Source organism: Typopeltis vanoorti, chromosome 16 (assembly GCF_054136105.1).
Source record: "Typopeltis vanoorti isolate ZY-2024b chromosome 16, IOZ_Tvanoo_1.0, whole genome shotgun sequence".
NCBI classification, from domain to species: Eukaryota; Metazoa; Arthropoda; class Arachnida; order Uropygi; family Thelyphonidae; genus Typopeltis; species Typopeltis vanoorti.
The window spans coordinates 95,307,277-95,323,115 of record NC_143564.1 but is presented as its reverse complement, the minus strand read 5'-3'; the positions used below and the strand labels follow the sequence as shown (position 1 = coordinate 95,323,115).

The window sequence follows — 15,839 nt, the reverse complement described above, 5'->3', positions numbered from 1 at the left end:
GAATCGGACCCGGTCTTTGTAAAACCTGTTTCGTAGACGATGCAGGTTTTCTAAGCAGAAAAAAAAGTTTAAAAGAAAGAAGAACAAAAGGAAATTGCTTTAAAAAGTATACCACAGTGGAATATCTGAGAAATGCAGGAGATGATAGAAGATTAAAGCACGCAATATTCAATTGAATATAGGAAGAACTTCCCTATAGATAATAATAATAACGTGATTGCATCACTTTTGACAAGTAATGATGACAGAACGCTTGTACGTAAAACAAACTAGAAATTACTCTTCTTTATGGTTATGACTCTGAGCATGACAATTTAAAATTTTAAATGTCATTAAAATGGAAGCGTTTATTGTACTTGATATTTACTGAAAATAAAACGGGTTGTTGTTATTATTCATTTTTCCCCTCCTGAGAAATCAAAATTAATTTTTTTTTAATAGATTAGGAAAAACAAGTAAAACCTTTGCTTTATACAAAGTGTTAGTCTTAACAAAACTTGTTAAGAAACAAGAGCATAACGGGCATGTTATAAATGCCTTTTATAGGCTTAGTTGTTTCTACCGTAATTCCAATGAAACCAAACTAGTTAAGTTTAAGCTCAGAATTATTATTTCGAACAAAAGATTACACTGAAATATCCGAATTTTAATATTATTCGATATATATGTTTTATAAAGCTTATAAATATTTTTAACTTATAAACTTATAATTCTTTATAAGCTTGATGCATTGCATACTAGTGATTTTGCTTTAGAGATGCATCGTTAAATATTATTCGCACATTAAATTTACACAGATGCATTAAATATGGACAACCATAAGGGATTCGTCATTTTGAAATCGAAGTTCTAAGGCGGGGGGGGGGGGTGTTCCTAACTTGGGATTCAACATACGCATGCCACATTTTATCTCTACTATGTCAAAAGATATTCTAGTGACGCATGCGTACACGTTAACGCCTTTTATTATATATAGGAGAACTGTGCTATGCGTTTATTACCATAAAGATTGAAAGAGAAGCAAAGAAAGGCTATTTTGTTTTCAAATTACATTAGCATCAGTTCTTATTGTACAACAGACAAGTACAATTATTGTACAATTACAATTCTGCCTAAGAATGACCGGAAAGGTATAATATCATAGGTAGACCACGTTTTGGAGACCATCCTTCCCATTCCCTTATTTATTGTTATCACAATCCCCCTTCCTGCCTCACCAGGAGAAATAATTTCATTAAGAGTGTAAGCAGGAAATCTGCGACATTCATTTTACGAAATTGAAATTTTGAAGCACTATTTCATAGAGTGTTAAACCGGAGTACCCAGAGGAAACCAACCAATTCCCATAACAGCAAGTAGCACTGAATAATTCGGCGCTGGAGATTTTGTTAAAAAAAAAACGATCAGCAGAAAGTGAGCAGCGAATGCTTATCCACTCTCTTAATAAACTATTCTCGTTGCTCGTGGTTTATATGCTTTGATTTTTTTGATAATTTTTATATATTAGTGCAAAACATGAACTCAATACAACTATTTATATATCGATCATCTAATTCATCCCTTATTGACATCAAATGTCAACAAATAATTCACAATACTGATAACAATAGACGTTTTCGACAGTTGGTTGATGTCTTTAACTAATTGCCTGTTACTATATTTTTATATTTTAAGTGTCATGAAATAAACTATTAAGCGAGAGTTCTTCTGTAGCTCAGTCCTTCGTTTGATTCATCCAGTCATCTCCATTATGAGGATATACAACTGATTCGAGAGCGGACGAGAATTTTAATTATTCAACCGATATGCTTTGCTTAGGATTCACCTGCAATCATTTAAATACGAAACATTCATTAAATGCGAAGAAAAAAGTTCTCCAACTTTTTCTACTAAAAACAAACATGTTGATTGAAGCGAAAATATTCTAACTGAAACTTCTCTTAATTAAAATTTCACTGGTGTTACTCCATCCCTCCAACATATGGAAATTGGCGAATAGATCCTCAAACAGCAATTTGCACTCAGCACCAGAATAATCTCACTCGTTTCCTAACTTCGTGAGATTCCCAAGCGGCTATTCATCTTCACGAAATATCCAATTGTCTGTAGGGATGAACAAACGTTTGCTACCTACAAGAGAAAGCAGATTCACAGATCAGTAAACAATAAAAAAGAAAACGCATACATTCTCTAAAGGTAACTAGTAGAAAAAACTTTACCTACAGCTTAAATAAAATTAATATACAAAGTAATTAGTTGTTTATGATGTTGTTTCCTGCCCATTAAAATAGGTTAAATACTTTAATAGTAATAAAAGCATTCAGCTTATAGGACGAAGAATTTTGTGTGTGTGGAATGACTGATCTTCAGAGAGTTGAAGCCTCCAGAAAAGCATACAACAGAGCTACAAGGCAAGGCTTGGTGTGGCACATCACCGGAGTGACCATACAGCATCTGTGGATGCCCAGCGAACGTATAATGATATGATACGAGCCTTCGTTGTACAAAAGTATGTATTTATTTACATACTTCCATTGTTCAACAGCTGTGATACGGCACTGTATTTAATTGATCAAATGGTTTCAATTTTCTCTTTCGTATTATCCCTAAAAAAACGGTGTTTCCTATAGAAAATAAGACCGCGCTAAAAAAACTGTTCCGTGAACACAGTTTCTTAAACTGTGTTCGCGGAACACTAAGAATTCCTCTAAATTTGCATGGGTTCCCAGAGCATATAGGTATTTATGATTTGTATTTGATGTAGTTTCAAAAAAAAAAAAAAAAAAAAAATTCTCTGAATGCAGACAAAACTAATTTTTATTAAATTGACTTATTTCTAGAACATTTATTTGTGTTTATTCTTCGTACATTACATATTATATATTTTATTGATTAAATATTTTTTTGCAGCAGCAATGAATCATTTTTAAAAAACAAAAATAAATATTTAAAAAAATAAATAATACAGTAAACTCTCGATTTAACGGACTAATGGGGGGGCCTAAGGGGTGTCCGTTAAATCGAAAGTCCGTTAAATCGCGAATTTTTTTAAACAAAAATATCTGTAACATTATACTGCAATTTCATCAATATTAGCACTGTAATAACAAAAAAATTGTTTTATATACAATTTTTAACACCATTTTCACACTTTTAGATAAGTTAATGCGAAGTTAATGTTCGATGTTGAGAAGCTTGGTTTAGGTAATCCTGCTTTGGAAAAACTATCAAGTTTTTTTGAACTTTTGAATTCTGCTGTTTTTTTTTTTTATAATTAACTCCCTAAAATTATGAAAATGTGTGCAATAAAACTGCCGCAGAAAGTCACGCCACGCGATAATACAACCAATTGCGATTGGTGTGATCAGTGCTAATCATTCGCCGAACATGTTTTATGAGCGGTGACTCATTTATGTCGGCTAAATTACTACAGTGTTTTTCCAACATTTCATGGCTTATTCGCCAAAATTTGTTAAAAATAACAGGAAATTTATAAAAAAAAATAACCTGTTAATTTAATTAGAAGCAAATGTTGGTTAAACGCATTTTAAAATTAACAGAATGTTAACTTTCACATGTGCCATACGGACAGGAAATGTTGTCTGTTAAGTCCGAAGTCCGTTAAATCGAGGTCCGTTAAATCGAGGGTTTACTGTATATATAGATATAAATATAGATCGCAAACTGATGCATGGAAGCTGAATATTTGTCTTTTTCTTTCTTAGGATACCAACAAGTAATCTTCTGGATGAAAAATGCATTCCACAAAAGGCCATCAAAGAACCTTTAAGTAAATAATAATAATCAAAAGAAGGAAATTCTAAGTTAAATTCACACAATATAGGAAGCCACTATTATTAGTGGCTTCCTATATTGTTATTATTACTATTGGTTGAAAAAAGTATTAAACTGGGCTCGTTATTCTTACAGCTTGCTTGATTTTCGGGTTGAAAATTCCCTATGTGGAGAAAAAGTCTGCCACCTCCAACTAAAGCTAAGAAGCTCTTAGGAAGATTCGGTGTGTCCTTGATGGAACTCTAAATCTTTCCATCCAAAAGCAAATATCGCATCGGCATAACGAGTGCATTTTGAGGTGAACAAAGTCATGGATTTAATCTTGTGTATTCTCCAAATCTAATATGTGTGTATTCTACACACACACACACACACACATGTGTATATGTGTATTAGGAATATTATCATACCAAATGTGAATATGTCGTCTCAACCACAGAAGCTCACAGGAGACTAAAATCTCAGCATTCTACTGCGGATAAAACGTGAGTTCAGAGATCTACAGATTCAGGTTAATGGCAGGTCAGATACTACGTAAAGCGACATTTGCACATAAGCCAAATATTAACATGATAATCCATAATGCAGTGGTGTAGGCAGGGCCGGATTTAGACTTGCTGAGACCCTAAGCCATACAAAACCCAGAGGTCCCCTACTGTTTTAAATTACATCAGCTGGTTTCAGAAAAATTTAAAATATATACGCCTTTTTAATATATGAAAATATATTGTCTTAATTTTTATTAAAAAATAATAAAGTATGCGTTTACAAAATCACAGAAATAATTATATAATTAAAGGGTTTTAAAAACGACAAATAAGGCTCATAGAACAGAAAGTTTTAAATTAAAATAGGAAAATAAAAAGTAAAAATTAAATTAATATAATTACATAATTGGTAGTATATAAAAAATTAATCTTTTATTCAGGTGAAAATTTGACAGTAGACATCACATAAAATTGGGTACCAAATTTCAAATAATACAGGTACGTATATACTGTATATATAAAATTAATATTGAAAATATGGAGTGGATAAATTGTTATAATACAACCATATTTAATAGAAATAATTATATTATATAATCCTCTAAAAGGCTCTAAGATATAACTTAAAACATTTTCTTTCTTGATTTTTCAAAAGCAAAATCATTAATTATGTCATCAAAAGATGTGCTACGTAACTTTTCGCTTTCTATACACATGATGCTAAGTGCAGACAATATTTCTTGAGACATAGTTGCTCTCAGTTCATTTTGTATTCTCTTTAGCTGTGAAAATGATCTTTCTCCTGAACAATTTGTTACCATTAAACACAAGAATAGTCGTAATATCGCTTCTACATTAGGGAAAACTAACTCAATCTTGTCTTGAAAGATGATTTGATACAAATCTTTGTGTTGAAAATGTTCTTTTTCGGGATAATTCTGCTTGATACTCATGGAAGTGCCTCAGTTCACTCGTGAGATTAATATCAACATCGTGTGGATACTCTTTTATTAACGTATCTACTGCTTTTCGTAGCTGCAGCTCTGAAACTTCTAAATCAACTAAAAATGAAAATTTATTTGCAACATAATTGTAGACTGTTGCTTTTCTCGTTAAATTTGCCTCAAGGATGTCTATGATATGAATGAAGGATTTCACTCGAAATTTGTCTCTCGGAGAAGGCTGTTCATTAGCATCAGATGCAGCTCTATCATTGGCTTGTTTGTTTCTCATCCTCTTTCTTTTTACTGTGGACTTATATTCTACACCAGACAATCTAGATTTAACTTCTTCAAAATCATCAACATTTTCTCGAATGTTTTTAACATAGTGAGAAAGTGATTTGTACAGATTTGCACATGTGGTAAGTGCAATCTTTGGATCCTGGAAAGCCATACTGGTTTTGTGAAACTCTGGCAGCAAATTATTCCATAAATGTAGCATAAAAACAAACTCTAGTTCCTCCATTTTTTCCAGAAGAGTACCAGCTTCTAGTCTCCCTTTTCATTCTTATCATCATAAATGTGACTTAGAGCATCTATGATGGGCTTATAACTCACATTTATGGCAGACACTGCTTTGACATTTGCTTCCCACCTAGTGTCAGACAGTCTTTTTAGTACTCTGGTATCTGAGTCTGTTTTCAAGAAATATAACATCACAGGCCACTTCTTTGTAGAAGATGAAAAGAAAGTGTATATTTCTTGAACAACAGCAAAAAAGTTTACTGCATCTAAACAGCAATCTACAGCAGCACGGCCGACAAGATTTAGTGAATGACCGGCACACGGAATATATATAGCATGCTTGTTTAACTCGAGGATTTTTTGTTGCATACCCTTGTATTTGCCAGCCATATTCGCTGCATTATCATATGACTGTCCTCGGCATTTGCTGAAATCAACTTTGCAGTCCTTACTTAGATAATCCACCACCATACCTGCCATACATTCACCATAGTGATTTTCCAACTCTAGGAAAGTCAGAAAACGTTCAACAGGTAAACCATCACCAGGTGATACATACCTTACTATAACAGTTAGTTGATCCACATGGGAAAGATCTGGCGTAGAGTCCACAGACAAACTGAAGTAACCTGCCTTTCTCAGATCATCCAAAATTGATTTTCTTACTTTATTAGACATAAGCTGGATCAATTCATCACATACTGTCTTTGACAAATATGAAGGAGACCCAGATCCTCTGTTTCCATGTTGTTTTATGTGATTGGAACGAAATGAATCAAACTTAGCAATCAATTCTAACAAACCAAGGTAGTTGCCATTATTTCTCGATTCAAAAGTTTCATTGTCTTCCCTAAAAGCCAGACCACGTTCTGCTAATGTGCATATCACTGCAACAACACGCTCAAGCACATTCCTCCAATAAAGTTGTTCTTCTTTTATTTGTTTTGTTAGTCCCGAGTCTAAGGTTTGACCACGCTTTCTTGTCAAGTATGTAAGCAAAGCTCTTCTATGATCTTCAGAGTGTTCATGACTTAGAATTGCCATGGGATTTCGCGTCAGAAAATCCATCAGAAGTTAGTGCTGCAGTTGATGTTGAAAACAGTTTGCAGACAAAGCAATAAATACAACCTTTTGTTGGTGAGTACACAAGCCATTCCCGATCGTATATTTTATCATTAGGCTTCCTATTCTGAAAAAGACCTTTTGAACAATATCTAACCTGATTTTTGAATGAACGCTTAGAGTTTTCAAATGGGCCGTTCCAGTGCTGACACTCTGATGGACCTTTTAAGATCCAGTATGAAAGTCATCCTGTGTGAGGACAAATATATATCAAGTTTTGTTGCTTTTTTGAATTCGTCTTCAAGCTGCTACTTTCTTTTTCTTTTCTGGTATCCGCTTACAAATGTTCGCTTCATTGCATGATTGGAAATAGAATAGCAGAAGTAAATGCTAGAAAATAAAAGATTACAAACATTTTCTAAATAATGATTTTAAAAATTAATTAAAAATTATTTAGGTATTAAAGATAAAAATTTTAATTAATACGTTTTTGATAAAAATTTTGGAAAAAAACTTCTTTTGTTATATTTTGTATATTTAAAATTATTTAGAAATTATCATCGTGATATGCCTGCCTTCATTTGAGTGATTTTTCTACGAATATTTTTTTATCAATTTTTATATTTTTTTTTTGTTTTTTTATTTGAGGCCCCGGCAAATTGCGAGGCCCTAAGGCCCACTGGGTGTAGGGTATATTGTAACTGATCCATAGAGCATTGGAAGCCCTGTGAATATGGTGGATACAGTTGGGTATATAAATATATTTTTTATCCGAACGTGTCATCCTGGCTCCCCCGTACGATTTCGCTAAATAATCCATATAATGTAATTAGTTTTATACTTTTGAAATTCTTTATTTTGACGTATGATATTTGAAATGTTCATTGTAAGATGCCTTTCATCACGATATTGATTCGACTGTAATATAATAATAATAATAATAATAATAATAATAATAATAATAATAATAATAACAGCGACAAGAACAGGTACTAATATAGTATAATATAAATATTTATGAAAAATGAACTTCATCGAAATCTTTTGATCTTGGTTCATTGGAGATGAAAAATCTTCAAAACCGGCTATGTAAATACCAGTGCAAATTTGGATTCGTATTTCGGAAAAATTAATGTAAAAAAATCCTTTTTATTAATTAATGCTTAAATTTACGATCATAATATATTGGCTGTTATTCACTCCTTAAGGTTACAATAATGGGGGGGGGGTGAATATTCGAATTTTGAAACAAATCAATGTGATATGCTTTATTCTTTGAACAGCTTAACATACTCGTATTATATAAAACACGACAAATTCAGATAAAATGAACTTAGCTGATTTTCATTCTCAAAAGAACAGATTCAGTGCAGTTAGAATAAATGGATGGAACCAAAACGTAATCCCACTGGAGAGGAGATTAATACCAATGTATTCTAGTTTCCAACATGTGTGGAATTATCCAAAGAAGAACGAAGAAATTTTGTTACATCATACATTGATCAGAAATTGATTGAGAGGGTGGAGGAGAGATGAATATTATCTGATATTCTACTAGAGTGGATCCCTCAAACTGGTGGCACCCGCAGACTTAAGTTTGTATAGGCCAGTGGTGTTCAACCTTTTTTACTACGCGAGCTACTTTTCTATAAAAAGTTATTCGGCGATCTACTCTCTTATATAGATCACGTTCCCCCAATCTGATATCTGATTACGCACAAATAAACAACTAAAAAAATATACAACTAAAAACTTTATTTGTGTATTTAAAAATGTATTTATCACTTTTAATTATTTTAATACAACAAATATTTTAACACAACAAAAAAAAAAACAAATATATTGGAATAAAATATTTATTTCTCTATTTTGGAAAACCAAAGTTAGAAAAAACAACAGATTGATTACAAACTCACAAGTTACAGGAAATGCTGATTGATTTAAAAAAAAAAAAAGTTAATGTGAATTTGGCATTGTTTGGACCTCGCAATATTTTCATAGTCAAGTTGATATGAAGAAGTGGCCAATCGCAGACAGTCATCCAAGTGATCATTTGTAATTTGGTTTCTTAATTGATTTTTTTATGACGTCATATTTGAAAAAGCGGATTCTGACAAGTATGTCGATCCGAAACACAACAGAATTTTTCGCGCAATATCAGTTAATATTGGGAATTTTTCATGTGCATACTTCGAAATGACTTCATTGTTTATTGATTTTAAATGTAAACTATTCTGAATGTTTATTATCTCAAGTTCTACTTCATCTTGGTTTATATCAAGCAACCCACTAATTTTATTTGAAATTTCTGTGATGCTCAAGTTTTCTTGAAATGGAATATTGACAAAAGATACAATCATTTCAGTTTTATTAAAATCTTTAAATCTTGAATTTATTTCTTCCTCAACTAATTCTATTTCACGAATAAATTATTTTAAATCATAGCGAAGCATTTCTTGATTTTGTTCAAAAAAATTTTAATAAATATGGGAGATGTCTAAATTCGCGGTCATTTATATTTTTCTTTAATAAAACTAAGTATTATTGGAAAGTCCTCTCTCAAGCAACGTGGATCCGGGCAGTCTCTCTGACGGCGACTCTGGACCGGTCGGCCTCCTCTCTGACAGCAATGTTCTGGAACTGAGACCCCTTCTGCTTGCTTCAGTCCCTTTTTATTAGGCCTCCTCTGAGACCTCGCATGAAGTTTGGCAACCCCCAAAGAATCGGTATGAGTCTTTCATCTTAAGTTTCAAGTTCGGCACGCCTTTTGTTCTCCTCCACTTTCTTTTGATTGTAAGTTGCCGGTCATCAGAAAGTTGTTTGAACTCTTTCTGACTGACTTCGGAGATGTTTACATTTAAAGCCTGCAAGCGTTTCTCATACATACAAGTTTCAATAACAATGTACATCTTCGGTACAAAAACATTCCCTTTAGTTTTAACACTCTAACATATAATATTCACATGGGACTTAACCTAAGTAAAAAATCGATGTAATGTGCTTTGGAATATTTAATATTTAAGTTACAATCGAGTTTTTACACTTTGCTTATAATCGTATTCACTCGGCTCGCTGTGTGACTTCCACTGATCCAAATTAATTCATTTACCCGGACTTATAAGAAAATTACTGATTTGACAATTTTAACGAAAAATAAATAAACAACAGCAATACACTTAAAGCGAATTAAAAATAATACAAAATAATGATAAATAAAATATTATGTTTTCAGTTTTAATTAAATTTGTAAGTAAGGAGGAATACACCAGAGATCGACCAAAAATCGTTCCGCGATCGACCGGTCGATCGCGATCGACGGGTTGAACACCTCTGGTATAGGCAATGTTAGGAAAAGGACTGTGAGAAAAATTATGGGTTTTATGATTTCTTTTTATTAATAAGGTAGACGTTAATTTTCACTTGAACATTTGGTGCATTTTTATTCGCTTCATATTTCAAAAATATAAACAGATTTCTTTTCTTTTCTTTCTTTCTTTTTTTTTTTTTTTTTTGATGCAACTGAAAATTACATCAGCCGATTTTTGCTTTGATTTCTTAGGAAAAGGGGGGGGGGGGTAGAGAACGATAAGTGTTCATAAACCCTATGAAAATTTTCGCAAATCACGCTGATAGCAGTTTCTCTGTAATATTCTAGTTGCTGTTCTTGTAAGAGTCGATTTCTCAGAGTTAAAAATAATTAAAGAAATTATTCAGCACAACCGGATATGTCTGAGATGCACCACTCAGCATTACGTTAGGGGTCAGAGTGTGTGTGCACAATATGAGGAAATTTACACAATATGAGGAAATCCCTACAATTCAGCATATTGCACAAGGTCTTCAGGGGGTACGTGGCAATTTTCGGCTATGCATCATTAACGCACGGAATCCTTATATTTCTCAACAAATAGTGCAATTAGAGACAACTTGGATAAAAACGGCACTAACTAATGAATCAGATCTTCCCCACCAAGAGAAACTGCCATATAGACTCAAGCAAAACCATATGTTGCACCGGAACATATGGTTTTTGCTTGACATCACCCCTTCGTGAACGTGTTAAAACTAAGAAATATATAGTGAACGTGTTTCAGATATTATGGAATTCGGTTGAAGAGAATTAGCATTTCAACTCAACTGTTGAAATGCTAATTTGTCTTTGGTTCGTGCTATCTTTTGTTAATACCGCACCAATCATATGCACTTCTTCATAGCCGCTCTACGTATCTCAAGTCTTGTAAATGACTGAAAATTTTTGTTTGAAATAATGGGAAAGAAGATGAAGCTATTTTGGTAGATTGCACACAAAGAAACTGTTGTCGATGTCAAAAGTAGCGATAGCGAGTCGGAACTTCTTGGTAAGTCACACCATTTGCAGTATTTTTTTTTTTCTGAAAACTTTAGTTTCCGAAAATCCCCACATATATTTCGCACCACGATTTTTTAGCTTTAATTTTGGGAAAAAAGTGCGAGTTATATTCGAGTAAATATGGTAATTTTTTTAGCTTTCAAATTCTTATGTATGGATCATTGGATTTATAAAAACCCACAAAAGAGAGCAATATAGCAAATACAAGTAGCTGTAAGCAACAAGAAAACGTTGATATTGCGTCTGGATCAAATGAAATTGATGAGGTTCTCTAGAGATGAATGACATCTCTAGAGAACCAACTAGGAAGAAGATGAAAAATCTTCGTATGATATGAATTACTTGAAATGTGGATTTTCATGGACGGGAAATGAAGAGGAATCTATTCCAAATTTTGTTCTATTAAAAATAAATCATATTGTTTGTTTACATGAACATATAAATTCAAATAACATAGATATTTACAATGAACAATACTTTATTTATGTATTTATTATTTGATAAGGGAGTACTTGGTAATAATGAAAATTTAAGAAGGGGTACGCAGATATCTGAAGTTTGAGAAACACTGTCGTATTGCATTGGTAGGATAAAGATTGTGATCTTCTCTAATGCAATCTGAGTCAAAAAAAAAAAGGTTGATTTCAATGTAAAATCATTTCGATGTATGCATCTCTTTGAGATTAAGAGATGATATTTTTTTTAAACAGGCTACTATCTGTTGTCGGAAAATAAGGAAAGAAAAAACAACTATCTAGGTACAAGAAATATGTAAACATACTTATATCCCAATAAAGAGTCGCTGTTTTTTTAAATCACTTCATAGTATCTTTTTTTTTTCCTCTTGGGATCAAAGTCCGGAGATTAGGTGTTCGATGTGATATGCTAGCTTAGAGTAAACGGCCTATTTATCAACTGTGCAATGAAGAGAGATTTCTCAAATACCAAAACAATGATTAATGAAAATCAAAGAAAAGAAAATAACATTTGAAGTTTCAAAGTCACAGTTTTTTTTTTCCGATGAATAACTGATAAATATGAATTTATGAGTTGAATAATTTTTAGAAGAAAGTGGTGCAAAAATTATATCCTTACAATTAAGGGGAAGACTGACATTTGTCAGAGTTATTTTATTTGGAAGGAGGAGGACAAGAATACGTTTTAATTGCTACCGCATGTGATATCTTATTAATAGTCGCAGTTGAATTAAATGATCTGAAGAGAAGTGATGCTTATGCCAACTAGTTTAGACCACTTTTTTTTTTATTATTTTATTTATTTTTTTCATTAAATCGGTAGGTAATTATTGTCAAACTAGAAGATCGGTAAGTTCAGTGACAGCTCGTTATCTTATAGCATTCAAAACTAGTTTCAGTAATAAAAGAAGAACAACAGAAAGGTAAAGAATAAAAGGCTTGTCTTTTACTAATGAGAAATGGAAAATAAATGACAGTTTGATAATAAAAAGATGGAAATCTCTTTGGGCGGCCTGTTTCTTGCTATGAATAAAGATCGTGGAATATAATTCAGTTCTTGGATTTCCTGTTTGGTTGGAATTACCGTCGAAGCAGCAGCCATTGTTTTGTATGGGTTAAGCGAGTGTTATCTATTCCATCTGCTAATTATCGCATTGTTTGTTATATCCGGATTATTTGCTTATTTTACAGGAGTAAAAAACAGGAATAAAAACTCGATTTTCCGGAATAAACACTCCTTAAAATTTCTTAAAGGTTTTTCACATTCTAGACTGGATTTGAACCCAGATCTTCTACTCTTCACACACACACACACACACACACACACATACAAGATGAAGAATGCATGCAGTTGACATACGGCGTTATAGGAAAGAGCTACCTTCTCTCCGCCTCCTTGGCCTCTCTCAAGATTCAAAATAAAAATAAAATATATCTCAACAAAAGTAAATTAAAATTTTTTAAAAAGAATAATATTAGTTATTTTGTGTAGTAATTACCATATTTTTGAGAAGATAGGTGCATTTTGCCCTGTGTTAGTCCGCCACCCTGAAGATATTAAGTGGCTAAAAAAAAGTTTCATGTTTGGTCTTTAGATTGCGACCTTTCTGAATTATCTTCGCAGGTGGAATTCGCATTAGAAAGTTTTCCATTTTACGTTTTTAGTTGTTCATCATTTCTTTTCCGCGGATCGTTTGCGTTTTTATTCATGCCATTTGTTTCCTCTTTACTTCGTTAACTTCTTTCGAATTGTTGTAATCATCTCCCTTAAATCCTGAGAATTTAATGATTATTGTAAAATTTACGTTTTATAATCTAACAAATTCCTTGCGTGCATACCGGGATACACTACAAGCATCCTGAATGTTTAGTTTTTTTTCATTATTCTAGAATCAGTGAGCAGAAGGAGGATCCCACCAACTTACAAACAACTTCTCTTATAATGGAAGCGCAATGCGAACTGGAAACTGCAACAAGTGGATTACTCAGTTCTCTACTCTTCTTCTGATCTGCATCATCCAACTATTTTTGATAACATTAAATCAGAACGTTAGCGGCAGCATCAGCAATGTTTCAAAGAGGAAGAAATGGTCCATATAGGTGCAGCAGGAGACTACCTAAACGGGTTGCAGTTCTCTCTTTCTTTAGTAAAATTTTCATATTATAAAAGAAAGAAAGAAATCATGTAACAAAATTTCTTAGTGTATCTAGTTTTGAATATTTATATAATATAATATAATTATATATCTATAGTACTTTTCTGTCAAAAAATTTTTTTTTCAATCAGCAAGTTAGTTCATAAGGTTCAGTCGTGACGTGTGTCAAGGTCCTGAGCTTGATGCCTTCAGGGCATCAGGCTCAGGACCTGTTTGTTAGGAAGAGTTATTTCCATCTCAAAATCCTCAGGACAAATAATTGTTGTAATTATAAAAGTACCGATCAAGTTTTATAGGAACAAACAACAACAAAAAAAAAAACTTTAAAAATGTAAATATTTAGCTCTTTGAAAAGTGTCATCTCAGATAAAAATACTATCTTTTATTAGCATTTTGAAATAATTTACTTTTAGTCTGCTGAGAATTAATCCTCACTGGTAATTTAAATAATAATTACATTAAATGGTTATATTTGTTAGTATTATACGTGTGCGTTGCTGTGCAAGAAGCACTATCTATTGACGAGTTTTCAAAATAGAACTTTCAAGTTAAAAAAATAAGTTGGGATTCATTTCAACTATTGCTGGAACATTATGTTATGTCATTTGGTGGGCTGCCAACCAGATAACACAGCTCCGACTCTGCATATAAACAGGATGGGAGAACAAGAGGAAATACTCGACATTTTTGCGTCTAAGAACACATGACATAGAAGTGTGAATAATGCATGTTCTGCTAAGAGATTTGAATATCGCACAGATGATGTTGGTGAATTTATTCAAAATTCAATTAACTTCGTATTTTTATTTATTTGTTCGCTCCTATTAAAATTTTTCTTGCATTGCATGTCAGAATTTTTTTAATTTGTTAAATCGTATTGACGGATTGAAAAATACGTGTAAAACGTTTAAACACTTGTGTTTCTGTATGTCAAAGAGATTATCAAGAATATATTGAATTAGAAATTAAGAAAATTAATGTATTAATGTTTAGATTTTATAAAGAAAAAAAATTGTCTACAATAATATATATACAGTAATTACACGAACAGACGCACAAGATAACTCCAACAGGTACTTAAGCATTTTGCTAAACTCACCTAAAAAAAGTACATCAACGATTAAACCCAGTCAAAATCAAAAATGTTCACGGTTAAGATGTACGCATAAAAGTAAGAGATCTAAAAGTGAAGAGGAAATACTAATAACAGCCTGTACGAAAGCAATGTATTATGTCTATAACTGTGTCTGTTCTTCTAGCCAATTTTTGCCTGTTTTGTAGGAGGCTTTGAAACTTGCTTGGCATTCAGTAAATTAGGATATGGCACCTGACAATGAAATATACTCGTGTCGACCGCTATCTCTTTTTCCTCTATGGTTTTTATTCTGGTTCTTCTTTGGATAGCTTTTCACATCTTTGGCCCCTGAAGACGAATTCGTGCATATTTTTGAGAATATAGTCAATAATTATTATAGACTCTAGAGCAGGGATTCTCAACGTATGGTGGTACGTGAGCCACTGCCTTACTGGTACATTTAATATCTTGAATTAAATATAGTGGTTCGCCACTGGAAAAGGTTGAGAACCCCTGCTCTAGAGGATCAAAGGTGACACAGTTTCTATTTCGCTATTATTATTTAACACTAATTATATTAGTATAATTAATTATGAATTAATATTAATACACACACATATAATGTAATTAATTATGAATTAATTATATAGTTAATTGATTGATATTCTTTATTTGTTAAATAAATTAATTAATTGTGGATGTATTATTTCTATTTCAGTCTAGTTCACCATCACAGATCACATGGAAGAAACAGTTTATTGTTCACGTGTGTGTGTGTGTGTTTATCTTTTCTGAGCCTCTGTTTGGTATTGGATACGATACAATAAAAAAAAAAATATATATACGGAAATACTTGGAAAGTATTTGTCAACTCTGGCTACACTGATAAAGTTAATGAAGCTCGACTATATGATATATGTGGAGACAAGAACGAAAAGGGTTACAAGCGCGC

The 15,839-nt window shown here is 32.4% G+C and overlaps 1 protein-coding gene across 1 annotated transcript; it reads right to left on the bottom strand.

Moving 5' to 3' along the window:
- Nucleotides 1–5,153: 5,153 nt before the first annotated feature.
- On the bottom strand, nucleotides 5,154–6,793 carry LOC150098197 (zinc finger MYM-type protein 1-like). Its single transcript, XM_090406277.1, has 2 exons — nucleotides 6,121–6,793; nucleotides 5,154–5,695 (listed from the first exon to the last, which is right to left on the bottom strand). The coding sequence occupies exons 1-2, from the start codon at nucleotides 6,791–6,793 to the stop codon at nucleotides 5,154–5,156; spliced, it is 1,215 nt and encodes a 404-aa protein (XP_090262403.1).
- Between the last annotated feature and the right edge of the window lie 9,046 nt (nucleotides 6,794–15,839).